The sequence below is a fragment of the Mobula birostris genome, unplaced genomic scaffold, assembly GCF_030028105.1.
Source record: "Mobula birostris isolate sMobBir1 unplaced genomic scaffold, sMobBir1.hap1 scaffold_328, whole genome shotgun sequence".
Classification (NCBI taxonomy): Eukaryota; Metazoa; Chordata; class Chondrichthyes; order Myliobatiformes; family Myliobatidae; genus Mobula; species Mobula birostris.
In genome coordinates, this window is record NW_027276345.1 from 396,227 (window position 1) to 416,664 (window position 20,438).

The 20,438-nt window shown below is 44.2% G+C and overlaps 1 protein-coding gene across 1 annotated transcript in view; it reads right to left on the reverse strand.

Moving 5' to 3' along the window:
• The window catches only part of LOC140192978 (uncharacterized), a 52,784-nt gene that overhangs the window by 23,944 nt on the left and 8,402 nt on the right, over window positions 1-20,438 (reverse strand). The window contains exons 3-6 of the mRNA XM_072250444.1: window positions 19,309-19,489; window positions 5,448-5,552; window positions 4,090-4,143; window positions 2,112-2,190 (exon numbers count right to left, since the gene is read on the reverse strand). Of these exons, the coding sequence (XP_072106545.1) occupies window positions 2,112-2,190; window positions 4,090-4,143; window positions 5,448-5,552; window positions 19,309-19,489 (419 nt within the window). The remainder of the gene's footprint in view (window positions 1-2,111; window positions 2,191-4,089; window positions 4,144-5,447; window positions 5,553-19,308; window positions 19,490-20,438) is intronic.

The following is a 20,438-nucleotide window of genomic DNA, read 5'->3' on the forward strand; positions in this document are numbered from 1 at the left end:
ACAGGTCACACCTGCGCCAAAATATATGAGGGGAAGCTGGAAAATAATTCAAAGAGGATAGTAAAAGGCATTCAAATATATAAAGAGTAAATGAGAGGCAAAATTGGATATCAAATTGCTGGAGAGGTAGTAATCAGGAACAAAGAAATGATGGAGAAACTTAATAAATATTTTGTGTCAGTTTTCACTTTTTAAGACACTAACAGTCTGCCAGAAATTCGAAAGAGTCAGGGGACAAGCGTGAGTGAAGTTGCTACTACTAAGGAGAAGGTGCTTGGGATGCTGAAACACCTGAAGGTAGATAAGTCAACTGAATCAGATGCTCTACACCCCAGGTTCTGAAGGAGGCGGCTGAAGAGATTAGTACTGATCATTCAAGATTCACTAGATTCTGAAATGGTTCTGGAGGACTGGAAAATTGAAAATGTCACTCCATTCTTTAAGAAGGGAGGGAGACAGAGAAAAGGAAACTATAGGCCAGTTGGCCTGACTTCAGTGGTTGGGAAGATGTTGGAGTCCATTACTAAGGAAGAGATCTCAGGGTACTTGGAGGCAAATGATAAAATAGGCCAAAGTCAGCATGGTTTGCCTTCCAAATCTGTTGGAATTCTTTGAGGAAACAACAGACAGGATAGAAAAAGTAGAGTCAGTGGATATTGTTTGCATGGATTTTCAGAAGACCTTTGAAAAGGTGCCACACATGAGGCTACTTACCAAGATAAGAGCTCATGGTATTACAGGAAAGATGGATAGAAGATTGGCTGACTGGCAGAAGACAAAGTGTGGGAATAAAGAGGACCTTTTCTGGTTAGCTCTAGTGACGAGTGGTGTTCTGAGGGGTTAATGTTGGGACTGCTTCTTTTCATGTTATATGTGAATGATTTGAATGACTGAATTGATAGATTTGTGGCCAAGTTTGTGAATGACATGATGATACGTGGAGGGGCAAGAAGTGTTGAGGAAGCAGGGAGCCTGCAAAACAATGGAGACAGATTGGGAGAAAGGGCAAAGAAATGGCAGATAGATTATAGTGTAGGGAAGCGTATGGTCATGCGCTTTGGTCTGATCTTGGTCGCTCAGACCCTGAGGAGGATCACAAGAATGATCCTAGGAGAAAAAAGCTGAATGTATGAGGAGTGTTTCATGCATCTGCATCTGTATTGATAGTGGATTATCTCCTATAGGACACTGAAAGGCTTGGATAAAGTGGATGTGTAGAGGTTGTTTCCACTAGTAGGAGAGTCTAGCATCCAAGGGCACAGCCTCAGAATAAAGGGACATCCATCCTTCTAAAACAAATGAGGAGGAATTTCTTCAGCCAGAAGGTAGTGAATCTGTGGAATTCTTTGCCACAGAGAGCCACAGAAGCCAAGTCACTGTGTGTACTTAAGGCAGAGATTGATAGGTTCATGATTGCTAAGGATAATGGGGAGAAGGTGAATGAATGGGGTTGAAATAAAAATCAATAGACAATAGGAGCAGGAGTAGGCCATTCGGCCCTTCAAGCCAGCACCGCCATTCACTGTGATCATGGCTGATCATCCACAATCAGTACCTCATTCCTGCCTTTTCCCCATATCCCTTGACTCCGCTACCATTAGGAGCTCTATCTACCTCTTTCTTGAAAGCATCCAGAGAATTGGCCTCCACTGCCTTCTGAGGCAGAGCATTCCACAGATCCACAACTCTCTGGGTGAAAAAGTTTTTCCTCAACAGAGTTGAGGAAAAATCAACTATGATTGAGTGGTTAAGTAGACTAAATGGGCCAAATTGCCTAACTCTACTCCTTTATCCAATGGTCTGAATAGGATCAAGTCCTACTACCTACAGAAAAGACTTTTCAAACTGCCCTTCCTCCAAAGGAATAGAATTTGTTACAGAACAGGAAGCACCCTGTGAAACCACGATTCCTCACAATTTCTTCCTTGATGTCCAGTGAAGAACTATAAAAAACATAGCATTTTTTTGCTCCATGCAAAGTAAGTATGGATCCAGCTCTTCCCAATGTTACTAATAGTTCAAGAAACTGCTTAACCCATAAACACAACTTCTCCTTTATGATGCTGTACAATGGAATTATCACATTAGAATGACCCAGGAACAGAGATTACCTGGTTCCACGGAGGTCAAGGTTTGTTGCTCCTTTGCACTGTTCTCAGTTAGCTCAACTACTGCTTTAATTTCTTTTTTCTGAAAGCAAAATATTCAAGAGATTTAATAATAATTACCCCTCACTTGTTCTGTGAGAATTCTTCTTGATGTTGCTATTAGATCTCATTGGCAATAAGGTGATCAACCCCATTTCCACTGTTTTCTACCATCAGCTAGGGAGAACCATTGCTACCAATTATGTGAATAATTTCCACTACTCTCAGGCACCCTTCTGAGCTCCTGATTTGGAATCTATATTCCAGCCAAATGACATGGTGAACAAGTCTATGACATAATATGAGGAAGCACAGTAGCTGGCAGTAACAGCTGGAGACACTGTCCCCAATGCCAGGGAACAGCTGGGCATCACAGAGAACACGTGGGCATGCTTTCTGAGAGGCTCTTCTGAGAATCGGGTACTTAACTCCAAAGGAAGCTGATGTGCAATTACCTTAAGAATAACAACACATGTCCACTTAGCAAAAAAGTCACCTTATTTGTTTTATTTTGCAATACAAGCTTGAGCAAATTACTGTTTTCCACAGCAAGACTCTGAAAGTAGAGAAGGATAAGCAAGATGGAGTAATTGTCCCTCGTTGTGGATATAGTGGATATACTGCCTGTCCACCATTTCTACCCAGAAGTGGTTGTAGCCTCAACTTGAACCGCTCGTGGATTCCATCCTGACCAAAACCAGTCTGTGTGTCAGTTATATAGCAGGAAAACCACCCCTTCCTGACCAAAACCAGTCTGTATGTCTGTTATATAGCAGGAAAATTGTCCCTTCCTGACCAAAACCAGTCTGTGTGTTGGTTAAATAGCAGGGAAACCACCCCTTCCTGACTGAAACGAGTCTGTGTGTTGGTTGTACAGCAGGGGAACCTTGCTGACACACTCATAATCACAGAGAATTGTAACAAGATATGCCAGGGATAATTACTGTATTGCCAATCACTGCTAGTGAGTGGGAGCCCTTGACTGAACTTACTTTCACACAACCTGAGTACTATCTAGCCTATGTTTGTGTATGCAGACTTATGACTGCCCATAAGCTTCCATGGGAAGGGAAGATGGGGTAACAAAAAAAAAACAATCAGGGTGCATATATTCCAATCTGTGATAGTACCACATAGACTATACAGAGGTTCCATTTTCTGGTATTTAATAGATATACAAAGCAATGCAAAATGAACTACACTTCCTCTACTACATTTTCAGTTTGTTTAATTATATTCAAATCATGCATGGAGATCAGATGGAGGAAAGGCCAAGCAAGGGTAGTGCTGCTGCAAAAAATTCAGCAACTAGTGTTCTATCTTGACCTTGGAAGCTATTTGTGTCGTCCTTATGGCAGAGACCATTATCCCATTGAATCTATGCCAGCCCATTCAGCAATTCCATTAGTTACATTCTCCCATTTATTTTCCTGCAACCTTTCACATGATACCGACAAGACAGCACACCGAGACAGACATTACAGCCATTGCATTAGAGCACTATAGCCACAGTTTCAATCCTGGCCTTGGGCACTGTGTGAAGTTTGCATGTTCTCCCTGTGACCGTGTGGCTTTACACATCCTCCCAAAGACATGCAGATAAGCTAACTGGCTGCTGTCAATTACCCAATGCCAACAAGAATCCAAGGGTAGTTGACAGACGGGAGCAAGAGAGAAGTTGCTGCAGGGAAGTATGGAGATGAAGACCAGGTCCAATGGGATTATTCCCCAAGAAGCTAGAATTAACTCAATGGGTTAAATGCCCTCTGTATCTTAATAAGCTCAGCAAACAATCCCACTGAATTTTCTGGCTTTGACTCCTGGAGAATATTGGTTTGCAAAGATAAGACCATTCTCCAGAATGGGAAAATGTTCAGTGATGGGAAAAGTTGTTTCTCAGAAGAATGGATGGGGGAGTTTTGTTACCGGTCTTGTTTGTTACCTTGGTCTCTCCAGCATCACTTCGCCTAGTTCGTTTCATGATCTCTTCTATTCTCTAGAAGAAAAGAACATAGTCAATCAAATGCTATTCCCTTTTGTCTGTTCTCAGCATGAGGCTTTCCATTCCAAAACACCTGAGATGGTCTCCTTCAAAAAACTGGTTTTCACTTCCACCACCATTGATATTGCCCTCATCCACATTTCCCACACACCTGCCCTTGCCCTATCCTTCTGCTACAATGACAGGGATAGGTTTCCCCTTGTCCTTACCTACCACCCCATGAGTTTCAATACCCAAAACATTACTCTAGATAACTTCCACCATCTACAGTGGGATCCTACCACTAACCATATCTTTACCTCCCTCGTATTCTCCATTTTCTGCAGGGATTGCTCTCTATATGACTCCCTTGTCCACTTGTTCCTCTCCACTGATCTCCCTCCTGGCACTTATCTCTGTAAGCAGAATAAGTGCTACACCTGTCCTAACATATCCTTCCTCACTACCATTCCCCTAAACAGTCTTTCCAGGTGAGGCAGCACTTCACCTGTGAATCTATCAAGAGATACTGTATCTGGAGCAACTGGTGCTGCCTCCTTTACATCAGTGAAGCCTGACTGGTAGATTGGTAGACCACTTTGTCAAGCACCCTTGTTCTGTTTGCCACAGAAAGTGAAGCAAAAAGTGGCCACCCATTTCAATTTGACTTTTTTTTCCCCATGCTGACATGTCAGTCCACGACTTATTCTACTGCCACAAAGAGGCCACACTCAGGTTGGAGGAGCAACTTCTCATATTCTATCTGGGTAGTCTCCAACCCAATGGCATGAACATTGATTTCTCTTAACTTCTGGTAATTTCTCCCCTCCCCCTTCTTTCTTTTTCAATTCCCCATTCTAAATCTCTGCTCACATTTTCTCTTCCCCTTGCTTGTCCATCACCTCCTACTTCCCTTTCTTACATGACCATTATCCTCTCCTATCAGATTCCTTCTTCTTCAGCCCTTTAGCTCTTCCACTTATCATCACGCAGCTTCTTACTTCATTTTCCCTCCCCCACCCACCTCCTTCACCTGGTTTCACCAATCACCTGCCAGCTTGTACTCCTTCCCCAACCCTGCCTTCTTCTTCTGGCATCTTACCCCTTCCTTTCCAGTCCAGATAAAGGGACTCAGCCCAAAACTTTGACAGCGTATTCCTTTCTTTTGATGCTGCCTGACCCGCCAAATAGAATTCCTGTTGTTTGCGTTTTAAAATTTCTCCCACACTGTGTGTGTTAGTCAATCAGACAATTTTTATTCTTCTCTAACTGAAACCCATCTGTATCAGGAGCTTGCTCCTTCATCTCTCCCCACTTACCTTTTTTCTCTCCAACCTCTCCTGTTCAATCTGCAGGATGACCTGCTCCCGCAATTGCCGCTGTCGCTCAGCGGCCTCCCGAGCCTTGACTTCAGCTTCTTCCCTCTGAAAGCAGAGAAATAAGGGAGATATTAATAACACAAAGCCTTAAATTACAGCCATCCGCACCCTAGCCTAATAAACAACGCAAATTTCAGGGAAAAAAATCGAATTCTAATCGCCACTGTTAGTCAATCCAGCACCTGAACACAGATGAGCTCTAAGTGCCTCTCCAAATAAGAGAAGCCGGCTTTCAGATCTGCCTGACGGGAATCAAAGCTCGACTCCTTCTCCTGTACCTTAGTTGTACCCAACAGTATTTCACCCATGTCTCAACTATCTCATTATATTGTATAAACTGAAGTCATGGTAGCATCATGGTTAGCACAAAACTTTACAGTACAGGAGACCCCAGTTCATTTCCCACTGCTGGCTGTAAGGAATTTGTATGTTCTGCCCTGTGTATGCATGGGTTTCTTCTGGATTCTCCGGTCTCCTCCCATGGTAAGTTAGTAGGTCATTGAGAATTGTCAACTGATTAGGCTAGGGTTAAATTTGGGGACTGCTAGGGGGTGCAGCTCAAAGGGGTGATTCAGTGATGTATCTCATTAAATAAATAAATATTATCACGGCAAGACGACAAGATTGCAGAGCTTGCAGAGAGATTTAGGCCAGTTAGAAGAGTGGGCTGAAAGATGGCAGATGGAGTTTAATGCTGATAAATGTGAGGTGCTACATTTTGGTAGGACGAATCAAAATAGGACATACATGGTACATTGAAGAATGCTGTAGAACAGAGGGATCTAGGAATAATGGTGCATAGTTCCCTGAAGGTGGAATCTCATGTGGATAGGGTGGTGAAGAAAGCTTTTGGTATTCTGGCCTTTATTAATCAGAGCATTGAATATAGGAGTTGGGATGTAATGTTGAAATTGTATAAAGCATTGGTCAGGCCAAATTTGGAGTATTGTGTACAGTTCTGGTCACCGAATGATAGGAAAGATGTCAACAAAATAGAGAGAGTACAGAGAAGATTTACTAGAACGTTACCTGGGTTTCAGCACCTAACTTACAGAGAAAGGTTGAACAAGTTGGGTCTTTATTCTTTGGAGCATAGAAGGTTGAGGGGGACTTGATAGAGGTGTTTAAAAATATGAGGGGGATTGATAGAGTTGACGTGGATAGGGTTTTTCCATTGAGAATGGGGGAGATTCAAACAAGAGGACATGAGTTGAGAGTTAAAGGGCAAAAGTTTAGGGGTAAGATGAGGGAGAACTTCTTTACTCAGAGAGTGGTAGCTGTGTGGAACGAGCTTCCAGCAGAAGTGGTTGAGGCAGGTTCGATATTGTCATTTAAAGTTAAATTGGATAGATACATGGACAGGAAAGGAATGGAGAGTTAAGGGCTGAGTGCAGGTCGGTGGGACTAGGTGAGAGTAAGTGTTCGGCACGGACTAGAAGGGCCGAGATGGCCTGTTTCCATGCTGTAATTGTTATATTAGATTAGATTAATAGATTATGAGGACACGCAGTCCTCTTTTATTGTCAAGCATTAAGAAATGATACAATATTTCTCCAGTGTGATATCACAGAAATACAGGACAGACCAAGACTGAAAAACTGACAAAAACCACATAATTATAACATATAGTTACAACAGTGCAAACAATACCATAACTTGATGAAGAACAAGCCATGGGCACAGTATAAAAAAGTTCAAAGTCTCTCGAAAGTCCCACATCTTACGCAGACGGGAGAAGAAAGAAAACTCTCCCTGCCATGCCCGACCACAGTCCAACTCTGAGTTGTCCGAAAACTTCGAGCCTCTGACCAGCCCTTCGACACCGAGCACCATCTCTGCCAAGCGCTTCGACCCCAGCCTCGGCCGCCAGCAGCAGGCAAAGCCGAGGATTTTGGGGCCTTCCCTCCAGAGATTCTCGATCGCACAGTAGCAGCGGCAGCGAAGTGGGCATTTCAGAAGTTTCTCCAGATGTTCCTCCGTGCTTCTCATGTTTGTCTCCATCAAATCCGAATTGTGCACGGCATCCTACTTACAAATACGATATCATTTCACCGGAGCGCTGCGCGTGCTACGTCACACCACTATCTTCTCCTCCCACCTTCCTCGCGCCTTATATGTTATATATGTTATGTTATAAGATGATGCAGAATTAGAATGATCTCCACGATTACAGGATAGTACCTGAAGTTAAATGGCTTATGGTTAAGAAAGATTAGAAGTAATCCAAATGAGTTACTCAGAACAATCATAGGAGTTTGAGAGCTGGGATTATAAGGAATGAAATAATAAAAAACGTTTTCACAGGAAGGCTCTGTCAAAGCTGCACGAGAGTTGCACACAGCAAGGTGTGGTAGAAAGGTGGAAAATAGAAGCCATAAGTGATGGTGAAACAGTCTAGCAGGTTGAATGGAGCTGTTTCGGGTCAAACCCTGCATTGGGACCCCAGCCTCTTTCACCTCTTGTATCTCTCAGATAGAACAGGGACACAAGAGACTGCGGGTATTGGAATCTGGAGCAACACAAGATGCTGGAGGAAGTCATACAGAGGGAAACGGACTGTCACTGTTTCAGGCTGAGACCTTTCTCCCTTATCGAAGGGGATGGCAGTGGTGCACTGGTTCATTTAACATCTCAGTAATCCAACAAACCTGAGATGAGAATACAATTCTCATTACATGGCAGCTGTGGAATTTAAACTCATTTTGGTAGTAATGATGAACCCAGTTTGCTCTGTTATAACACAACAGTTGCATTCCAAAGATCACATTTTTGAAAAATTGCATTATAAAAACAATTATACAAATGGGAGAAAGGGGGTTTGGGACTACAGAGTTTCAGACTTGCAACAAAGCTATTTTCCCACATGATTTTCAAAACTAAATGCACTTTTAATAGTCATAAATTTATTTTATTACTGCAAGCTGGAAGTACTAATGTTATAGAGTTTAATGGACAAGTATCAGTAGAAGCAATTGCTTGTCAGTTTCCAATTCCCTCACATGGTGAAATTAGCAGCCTGTCTTTTTAAGAGACAGTGTTGTCTAAATACTGCAGGGAGGGTACATGGAAACAGTTTTTATCCTCAGACCTTTACTCCCCTCAAGCGAGCTTCTTTATACTTATCAGCTTCCAGCTTCGGCAGCAAATACAGGAGACACTGTCTCAAGAGGTCAGAGATCCCCACCATCAGGCCATGTCATCTTCACCGGGCAGGCGCTACAGAGGCCGGAAATCTCACAGTACCAGCTTCAACATTCATCGTCAGAGATCCCCACCATCAGGCCATGTCATCTTCACCGGGCAGGTGCTACAGAGGCCGGAAATCTCACAGAACCAGCTTCAAGAAGAGCTAATCCTCTTCAACCACTCAGTTCTTCATCCAGTTTGTATTCTTTCCTGTAAAAATTGTGTATGCCTGATTTATATTTTTCTTGTCAAAGCTGTTCACCTGAGGCTATGTGTCTAAGTTTTTCACTGGCCCTGTGCAAGTTCAAGTTTATTGTCATTCAAACATACACTTGCATGCAGCTAAAACAAACAATGTTCCTCTGGGACAAAGGTGCAAGACATTTATCACACAGTACATAAAGTCTTTTTTACGCTCGTTTTGAAGTCGTTAACACTGAACCCCCGAGGAGAGCCGTCGACACAACCTGCAACTTGGTCATCTCCGAGGCCGAGTTACTTAGGTCACTGCTACATGTCAACAGCCGCAAGGCAGCGGGGCCAGATGGGAACCCAGGGCGAGTACTCAAAGTGTGCGTGGCACAGCTGGCTGGTGTGTTTACAGACATCTTTAATCTCCCTCACCCAGTGTAGAGTGCCCTCCTGCTTTAAAACATCCACCATTGTCCCTGTACCAAAGGAAACCAAAGGTAGCATGTCTGAACGACTGGTGTCCTGTCATACTCACCTCAATCATACGCAAATGTCTTGAGAGGCTGGTCAAGGACTACATTTGCAGCTTGCTACCACCCACACTGGATCCCTACAATTTGCCTACCGACACAACTGATTGACAGATGCCGCAATAGCCACAGATCTACACAGCATCTTTACACACTGGAGAGGAGGGGTGCTTATGTGAGAATGTTTGTTGTTCCTGGACTACAGTTCAACATTCAACACCATAATTCCCTCCAGACCTGACAAGATGCTCAGAGACCACAGCCTTCACCCTGCCTTGTGCAACTGGATCCTGGGCTTCCTGTCAGATCACTGGCAGGTGGTAAGAGTGGGCTCCCTCACCTCTGCCCCTCAATACAGGAACCCCCCACCCCAGGCTGTGTCCTAAGCCCCCCCGCCAACAAACTTCCTATATGCCCACGACTGTGTTGCTACACACAGCTCCAATCTGCTCATCAAATTTGTAAGTGACACGACATTGATAGGCCTTATTTCCAACAATGATAAGATGGCCTACAGAGGAGGTCAAAACACTGACATGGTGGTGTCAAGAAAACAACCTCCCCCTCAATGTTGACAAAACAAAGGAGATGTCACAGATTACAGGAGGAACGGAGACAGGCTAGTCCCTATTGACATCAATGGGACAGTAGTCGAGTGGGTGAGTAGCTTCAAGTTCCTCAGTATACACATCACCTGGACTGTATACACCAGCTGTGTGGTGAAAAAAAGCACAACAGCACCTCTTTCACCTCAGGCGGCTGAAGAAGTTCAGCGTGAGTCCCCAAATCTTCAGGGCTTTCTACAGGAGCACAATCAAGAGCATTGTGACTGGCTGTATCACTGCCTGGTATGGGAACTGTACTTCCCTCAATCGCAGGATACTGCAGAGAGTGGTGTGGACAGCCCAGCACACCTGTGATGTGAACTTCCCACTATCCAAGACACTTGCAGCAGCAGGTGCGTAAGAAGGGCCCGGAGGATTATCAGGGACACCAGCCACACCAACCGTTTGAGCTGGTACAGTTTGGCAAACGGTACCACAGCATTAAGGCCAGGATCAAGAGGCTCCAGGACAGTTTCTTTCGCCAGGCCATCAGAATTATCAATACACATTGATCTGATTGCACATCCGACTGTACGTTGATCCAACAGCATATACGACTGCACATTGATCCGACTGTGTACCTGACTGTATATTGATCCAACTGCATATCTGACTGTACATTGATCCAACAGCACATCTGACTGTACATTGATCCAACTGTGTATATAAGACCATAAGACAAAGGAGCAGAAGTCGGCCATTCGGCCCATCAAGTCTGCTCTGCCGTTTTATCATGAGCTGATCCATTCTCCCATTAAGTCCCACTCCCCCGCCTTCTCACTATAACCTTTGATGCCCTGGCTACTCAGATACCTATCAATCTCTGCCTTAAATACACCCAATGACTTGGCCTCCACTGCTGCCCGTGGCAACAAATTCCATAGATTCACCACCCTCTGACTGAAAAAATTTCTTTGCATTTCTGTTCTGAATGGGTGCCCTTCAATCCTTAAGTCATGCCCTCTCGTACTAGACTCACCCATCATGGGAAACAACTTTGCCACATCCACTCTGTCCATGCCTTTCAACATTCAAAATGTTTCTATGAGGGCCCCCCTCATTCTTCTAAACTCCAAGGAATACAGTCCAAGAGCGGTCAAACGTTCCTCATATGTTAACCCTTTCATTCCCGGAATCATTCTAGTGAATCTTCTCTAAACCCTCTCCAACATCAGCACATCCTTTCTTAAATAAGGAGACCAAAACTGCCCACAGTACTCCAAGTGAGGTCTTACCAGTGCCTTATAGGGCCTCAACATCACATCCCTGCTCCTATACTCTATTCCTCTAGAAATGAATGCCAACATTGCATTCGCCTTCTTCACTACTGACTCAACCTGGAGGTTAACCTTAAGGGTATCCTGCACGAGGACACCCAAGTCCCGTTGCATCTCAGAACTTTGAATTCTCTCCCCATTTAAATAATAATCTGCCCGTTTACTTCTTCTACCAAAGTGCATAACCGTACACTTTCCAACATTGTATTTCATTTGCCACTTCTTTGCCCATTCTCCCGATCTATCCAAGTCTCTCTGCAGACTCTCTATTTCCTCAGCACTACCGGCCCCTCCACCTATCTTCGTACCATTAGCAAACTTAGCCACAAAGCCATCTATTCCATAACCCAAATCGTTGATGTACAATGTAAAAAGAAGCGGCCCCAACACTGATCCCTGTGGAACACCACTGGTAACCGGCAGCCAACCAGAATAGGATCCCTTTATTCCCACTCTCTGTTTCCTGCCAATCAGCCAATGCTCTATCCACGTATGTAACTTTCCTGTAATTCCATGGGCTCTTATCTTGTTAAACAGCCTCATGTGTAGCACCTTGTCAAAGGCCTTCTGAAAATCTAAATACATAACATCCACTGCATCTCCCTTGTCTAGCCTACTGGTAATTTCCTCATAAAATTGCAATAGGTTTGTCAGGCAGGATTTTCCTTTAAGGAAACCATGCTGAGTTCTGCCTATCTTGTCATATGCCTCCAGGTACTCAGTAATCTCATCCTTGACAATTGACTCCAACAACTTCCCAACCACCGATGTCAAGCTAACAGGTCTATAAATTTCCTTTTTGCTTCCTTGCCCCCTTCTTAAATAGCAGAGTGACACTTGCAATCTTCCAGTCTTCCGGAACCATGCCAGAATCTATCGACTTTTGAAAGATCATCGCTAATGCCTCTGCAATCTCCACAGCTACTTCCTTCAGAACACAAGGGTACATTCCATCTGGTCCGGGAGATTTATCTATCCTTAGACTATTCAGCTTCCTGAGTACTTTCTCTGTTGTAATTGTGACTGCGCACACTTCTCTTCCCTGACACCCTTGAGTGTCTGGTATACTGCTGATGTCTTCCTCAGTGAAGACTGATGCAAAATACTCATTCAGTTCCGCCACCATCTCCTTATCTCCCATTACAATTTCTCCAGCATCATTTTCTATCGGTCCTATATCTACTCTCACCTGTCTTTTACTCTTTATATACTTGAAAAAGCTTTTAGTATCCTCTTTGGTATTATTTGCTTGCTTCCTTTCATAGTTCATCTTTTCCCTCTTAATGACCTTCTTAGTTTCCTTTTGCAAACTTTTAAAAGCTTCCCAATCCTCTGTCTTCCCACTAATTTTTGCTTCGTTGTATGCCCTCTCCTTTGCTTTAACTTTGGCTTTGACTTCTCTTGTCAGCCACCGTTGCATCCTTTTTCCATTAGAAAATCTCTTCTTTTTTGGAATATATCTGTCTTGCACCTTCCTTACTTCTCGCATAAACTCCAGCCACTGCCGCTGTGCCATCCTTCCCGCCAGTGTCCCTTTCCAGTCAACTTTGGCCAGTTCCTCTCTCATGCCACTGTGATTTCCTTTACTCCACTGAAATACCGACACATCAGATTTCGGCTTCTCATTCTCAAATTTCACAGTGAGCTCAGTTATGTTATGATCACTGCCTCCTGAGGGTTCCTTCACCTCAATCTCTCTAATCACCTCTGGTTCATTACACAATACCCAATCCAGTACAGCCGATCCCCTAGTGGGCTCAACAACAACCTGTTCTAAAAAGACATCTCGCAGACATTCTACAAATTCTCTCTCGAGATTCAGTTCCGACCTAATTTTCCCAATCCACTCGCATGTTAAAAAACTCCAGAATTATCATAACACTGCCCTTCTGACAAGCCTTTTCTATTTCCTGTTGTAATTTGTACTCCACATCACTGCAGCTGTTTGGAGGCCTATAAATAACTGCCATCAGGGTCCTTTTACCCCTGCGATTTCTTAGCTCAACTCATAAAGATTCTGCACCTTCTGATCCTATATCACCTCTTTCTAATGATTTAATATCATTTCTTACCAATAAAGCCACGCCTCCCCCTCTGCCTACCTTCCTATCCTTCCGATACACCGTGTATCCTTAGATGTTCAGTTCCCAGAGACTTGCATCCTTTAGCCAGGTCTCAGTGATGGCCACAATATCATACCTGCCAATCTGTAGCTGTATGACAAGATTACCCACCCTATTCCTTATGCTGCGTGCATTTAAGTATAACACCTTAAGTCCAGTATTTGGTACTTTTTGCTTTGATTGCACTGCAACTCATATGACTGTACATTGATCTGACAGTGTATACAACTGTATATTTATCTGACTGTGTATCCGACTGTATATTTATCTGACTGTATATAAAATAATGTATACAATCTTAGTGTTTGAGCAATATCCTCCCACATTTCCCTTCCCTATTGCTTGTATATAGCGACAGAGCAGCACCGTAAAGAATTTTGCTCCCATGGATGTAAAAGATAAAACATATCTTAAATCTTAAATAACATTACATATAATAAAAATATTCTGTAGATGTAGGAGTTAACAAAGTGCATATATGACACATGATTAAATATTACTGGCACTGTCATAAATGATGTGAACAGAGCAGTAGCAGGGTGTTCAGAGGTCTCACAGCCCGGGGGAAGAAGCTATTGCTCACCCTGACTGTCCTTGTTCTTGTACTGTTGTGCGTCTGCCTGACAGTAGGAGATTTTCTCAACAGTCCTCATAATCTGTTGCAGGGTCTTGCGGTCAGCTGCCTTGCAATTCCCCCACCAGACAGTGATACAGCTGGTCAGGACACTCTCAATGGTGCTCCGGTAGAATGTAGTTAGAATGAGGATGGGGAGCTTTGCTTGTCTGAATCTCAGGAACTGGAGGCACTGTTGTGCTTTCTTCACCACAGAGGTGGTGGATGGGAAATAGGTGAGATTATTTGTGAAGTGCAAGCCAAGAAACTTGGTGCTGCTGGCTCTCTCCACGGAGGAGTCACTGGTGTGTCAGCCTGCACCTTCCTAAAGTCCATAATCATCTCTTTAGTCTTGTCCACATTGAGACTCAATTTGTTGTGTTCACACCAGTCCACCAACTCCGTACGTTGATTCATCATTGTTACTGATTAGGCCAATCACTGTTGTGTCATCGGTGTGGTTAAAGATGGATCTAGCAATACCGTTGTACGTCAGTAGTGTGAACAGCAGTCAGCTGAGTACACAGCCCTGGGGGAGGGGTGGCTGTGGCATTGTTACTCACCATGATGGAGTTAGAGATCGTGTTTGATAATACAGACTGTCCGAAGTCTCTCTGTCAAGTCCAAAATTCAGTTACAGAGGGCAGAGGGGAGTGTTGAGACTTAACTAGGACAGCTTATCCACCAGCTTCTGACAAATAATCATATTGAACGCCATCCTGAAGTCAACAAACAGCATTCTGACATAGGTGACACTGTTCTCCAGGACTGAGTAGAGGGCAGAGGCTATTGCTATTTAGGTGATTTGCAAACTAGTAGGAGTCCAATGTAGTGTGAAGGAAAGTTTTAACGCAGTTTGTTAGAGTGAGTTTTTTGGGTAGATGATTCCTTTACACTTAAATGACTTTGGCCACCAGACTTCTATTTGACAAAGTACTGTGGATTGAGTCCACAACAATGCGCTTCCTAAAAAGGTGTGAATACCAGGGTGCTTCTGGCGCCGTAGTTTGACCAGATGCTGTAGTTTCGAAGACAGTATTATCTATACTTTATAAATATTAATTGTCTTCTACATTAGCATGTAAAATGCCAAATAAATGTATTGTGGATTAAACTTGTATTCCTAAAGACTGTGGATACCAACCCAGACATGTTAGCATCGGAAGAAAAGGGTGAAGTCAGAAGGTATGATGTTTGTATGTAGCTTCAAAAGGAAGCATTGCCTATGCATTGCCTTTGTGTTTAGCGTATAAATATCGAGCCCACATTGGGCTAGCAGACCTTTCCACCGAAAGTGCCTCCGTCCCCCTGCTGTACCTTGTTGTGTCAAATAAAGAAGCTGCTTTGTATCTACCAGTGACTCTGCCTCTCTGGTGATTTCATCCACGCCACAACATTTGGTGTCAGGAGTGGGATGCTTCGTGACCCGTTGTGTGGCCAGTCTAAGTTGGTGAGTATTTTTCTAAAGTAACACTCACACTTGGATCTGTTCAGTCGGTGGTACACGGGAACACAAGGTATCATGAACGTGGAGAGCTGAACTGGTAAAAGTAGTGTGTGCGTGTGCACGTGTGTTTATGTAAGTGAGGAATCTTTGCATGTTAACTTGGTGAGACTTGGACCACCAGTTGCAAAAGGTGGTAACCAACGGTACGGTTCGAGACGCCAGAGTAGGGGCGTGTATACTCGTTCAGGGAGCTGCATTTCAGTGTGTGCATTTGCAAGTGTGATGCAAAGGAATACAGCAGGCATCATGAGTTCAGGTGCTCAAAAGTGGCAGATTGTGGAGTACATACTCTGCGGTTTTATATTTTGCGTAGTGTGGGAATTAGTATAGAGATATCTCAGGGAGAGGTTTTACCCAGATAGATCTACCAGAATGGCACCTATTGAGGTCAGGCAATGTCAGGTTGAGAACCCTGATGATATGAGCCAGCCCTTGACCTTGATTACAACCATTCATAAGCCCTTCATCTCCGGGGAGAAACAGAGCATCTTGTCTGAGTGGCCCTCACTTAAAGTCACCTGTGGGAATTCAGAATTCTGGCGCAAGCTCGAGGAAATTGTTGAAATTCACCAGATGCACCCTAAAGATGTACACGTGTTAGTGAAAGTGAAGTGCCCAAGGAATATCTGGGACAGGATGGGCTGGGGGTGCGGGATTGTACATGGGCAACTACCGGGAGTGCCAGTAATGAAGAAAGAATCGCTCTTTTAAAGGGAAGTGAGGCAGTGGCTGGGGGGAGGCGAGAGTAGCTGGGGAACGATAATGGCAGTGACCCAGAGGGCTGAAAAGACAGCCATGGATTATGCAGAATGTAAATATCGAGCATATGAGGAGTATTCAGGGTTGGGTAATCCAGGGAGGGACGACCCAGTCTTCCTAAAAATGCGGAAGGAAGGCCTGAGCACAGCCCCCCAGGAAGTGTTCTGTAGGAAGTAGCTGTGGAGATGGCGGAGGCATTAATGATGATCTTTCAAAAGTCGATGGATTCTGGCATGGTTCCGGAAGACTGGAAGATTGCAAATGTCACTCCGCTATTTAAGAAGGGGGCAAGGAAGCAAAAAGGAAATTATAGACCTGTTAGCTTGACGTCGGTGGTTGGGAAGTTGTTGGAGTCGATTGTCAAGGATGAGGTTACAGAGTACCTGGAGGCATATGACAAGATAGGTAGAACTCAGCATGGATTCCTTTAAGGAAAATCCTGCCTGACAAACCTATTGCAATTTTTTGAGGAAATTACCAGTAGGCTAGACAAAGGAGATGCAGTGGATGTTGTATATTTGGATTTTCAGAAGGCCTTTGACAAGGTGCCACACATGAGGCTGCTTAACAAGATAAGAGCCCATGGAATTACGGGAAAGTTACATACATGGATAGAGCGTTGGCTGATTGGCAGGAAGCAGAGAGTGGGAATAAAGGGATCCTATTTTGATTGGCTGCCGGTTACCAGTGGTGTTCCACAGGGGTCCGTGTTGGGGCCGCTTCTTTTTACATTGTACATCAACGATTTGGATTATGGAATAGATGGCTTTGTGGCTAAGTTTGCTGTCAATACGAAGATAGGTGGAGGGGCCGGTAGTGCTGAGGAAATGGAGAGTCTGCAGAGAGGCTTGGATAGATTGGAAGAATGGGCAGAGAAGTGGCAAATGAAGTACAATGTTGGAAAGTGTATGGTTATGCACTTTGGCAGAAAAAATAAACGGGCAGACTATTATTTAAATGGGGAAAGAATTCAAAGTTCTGAGATGCAACGGGACTTGGGAGTCCTCGTACAGGATTCCCTTAAAGTTAACCTCCAGGTTGAGTCAGTAGTGAAGAAGGCGAATGCAATGTTGGCATTCATTTCTAGAGGAATAGAGTATAGGAGCAGGGATGTGATGTTGAGGCTCTATAAGGCGCTGGTGAGACCTCACTTGGAGTACTGTGGGCAGTTTTGGTCTCCTTATTTAAGAAAGGATGTGCTGACGTTGGAGAGGGTACAGAGAAGATTCACTAGAATGATTCCGGGAATGAGAGGGTTAACATATGAGGAACGTTTGTCCGCTCTTGGACTGTATTCCTTGGAGCTTAGAAGAATGAGGGGAGACCTCACAGAAACATTTCGAATGTTAAAAGGCATGGACAGAGTGGATGTGGCAAAGTTGTTTCCCATGATGGGGGAGTCTAGTACAAGAGGGCATGACTTCAGGATTGAAGGGCGCCCTTTCGGAACAGAAACACGAAAAGATTTTTTTAGTCAGAGGGTGGTGAATCTATGGAATTTGTTGCCACGGGCAGCAGTGGAAGCCAAGTCATAGGGTGTACTTAAGGCAGAGATTGATAGGTATCTGAGTAGCCAGGGCATCAAAGGTTATGGTGAGAAGGCAGGGCAGTGGGACTAAATAGGATAAAATGGATCAGCTCATGATAAAATGGCGGAGCAGACTCGATGGGCCAAATGGCCTACTTCTGCTCCTTTGTCTTATGGTCTTATGGAAGTTTTAGATTTAGGCATAACGGTGGGGTCCAACTACTCTGAGATAGTTTCATGGGCCAGTGAGGTAGACCAAAGAAAAGACAAGAGAATCCGTAAAGTGGGTATAGTGGATGCAGCTGCTGTGATGTCTCAGAGAGTTTGTTTTGCTTGCCGGCAGCCAGGGCACCTAGCAAAGGACTGCCAGACCAGGTGTAAGATAGGGTTGACCAAGACTAGGATCTTCCTCACATTGGCTGTTGCCAGACAGAGTGTCTGCTCCTTGGGGGAGGGGGCTTTCGTCACCTGTACATTGTTTAGAGCATCAAACTGTGTAGGAAACATTCAACCTATCAAGTGAGGCGTCACTGTCACAGATGTGCAGTGTGACCCGAATGCCTTGCCACATTCACTGCCTGTCCCTGGTATCACAGAAAAGACTATAGATTTTCTGAGTGTAGTCCCATTCACCTGGCTGATGGGGCAGGAAAGCACAGCTCTTGCTGACCTGAAGGCAGCATCCGTTGATTCAGCAAGGCCCAGAGAGGCCCGGATGGTGATGACCTTAACGACAGGGAAACCCTCAATGTTCTTTGCCATACAGCATTTCACAGAACCTGCACATTCAAAGTTTTTATGATGATCACAGGCAGCCGCCTCCCTCAACATAATCCAGTATGTGCTGCAATGTCGAAGGTGCTCCTCCTGGCTGGACCAGAGCCGGATTTCCCTGTGATCTGGTTTGACTTGTCTTAGCAGCAGCTTCTATGCAGGGTTTAGCATAACAGGCAAGTGACGGAGTGGGTGGTGGTGTCAGCCTTGTGCACCCCATGGACGTTGGTGTAAACCAGGTCTATTGTATTTCCTCCTCTGGTAACCAAGTGCACAGGTGCACAGACAATAAGCTTGACTTTGAAAAAGCCCCCACCAAACCCTGGGCACACCACATCAATTAAATCTGCACTCTGCTTGTGACTGCAATGTCCCTGAGAGTGCTGGAAACCAAACACTTTCATTACCAGTTTTATTATTGCTTAAATTCCATGTTAAAAATGTTGACTGGTTTTTAATTTACATTGTTATTCCAGTAACATAGACAAAACACTGTACGTTTTAAACATCTTACCTTACCCGGATGGAGCTCTACTGTAACTGTAATGTCTGTTTAAAATCAATGTTGCACTGTTCTTTCATCCTTGTGCCGAGACAGACACACATATCTGTCCACTGCATTCACAGTTAGAAACAGACACACATATCTGTCCACTGCATTCAGAGTTAGAAACAAGAACAGGAAAATGGAACATGACATCACTAACCTGCTGCTCCAGCCTGGCCAGAAGTTCTTTCTCTTGCTGTTCCTTCATCATTCTCTCCTCCTCTGCTCTTCTTTGGCATTCCAACTCCTGCTGTCTTCGTTCTTCTGCAAGCCTGCGTGCCTCTTCTTCAAAATGTGCCTTCTTTTCAGCCTCTATTCTCTTCAACTCTTCCTTCATTTTCCTTTAACAAACACCAAATGTATTTTGATTTTTCCCATATCTTAGCATGGACAATAACCCATTCATCCATCACCCCAGAGCCAAGTGGGTTAGACAACACATGCAAAATGCTGGAGGAACTCAGCAGGTCAGGCAGCATCTGTGGAAAGGAACAGTCAGCATTTCGGGCTGAGGGACGGCTAGGGTAAATAGCCACTGATGACATCATCCAAAAATCACCATTTGCTTGCAACACTTGGGCTCCCACTTTCCATCACACATCCCTTAACTCCTCCACTGCAATAAACTGTTTCTCAGATTCAGATTCATTTCTTTACATGTATATCGAAACGTACAGTGAACAAATGCAACCTTAACAACCAGCTCAACCTAAGAATGTGCTGGGGGCAGCCTGCAACATCACAAGCAACAACAACACAACAGCAGCAACAAAACAAAAGAACAACAGGAAAACTCCCTCCACCCACCACAGGGTGAGCTGAATTATACACAGCAAGACAAAAGCTACTTCCTTTACTCCCTTCCACTGTTGTTCAAATTTATATTTGGGATATGTATATTTTTTGCAAAGTGTGCTCACTGCACAACTCCTGAAGTGATGATGGTTCAGCTGCTTGAAATAAGATTGATGTTAGTGATCATCATTATATGCCATGTCATATGACATGGGCGATCACGGTCTTTTCATGACCATCATAGTCCTTTGCAAATTTTTCCACACCTCCTTCTGGGCAATGTCTTTACAAATCAGGTGACCCCGGCCATTATCAATACTCCTCAGAGATAGTCTGTCTGGTGTCAATGGTTGCATAACCAGAACTTGTGATATGCACCAGCTGCTCATACGACCATTCACCACCTGCTCCTATGGCTTCATGTGACCTTGATCAGGGGGCTACACAGGTGCTACACCTTGCCCAAGGGTGACCTGCAGGCTAGCAGAGGGAAGG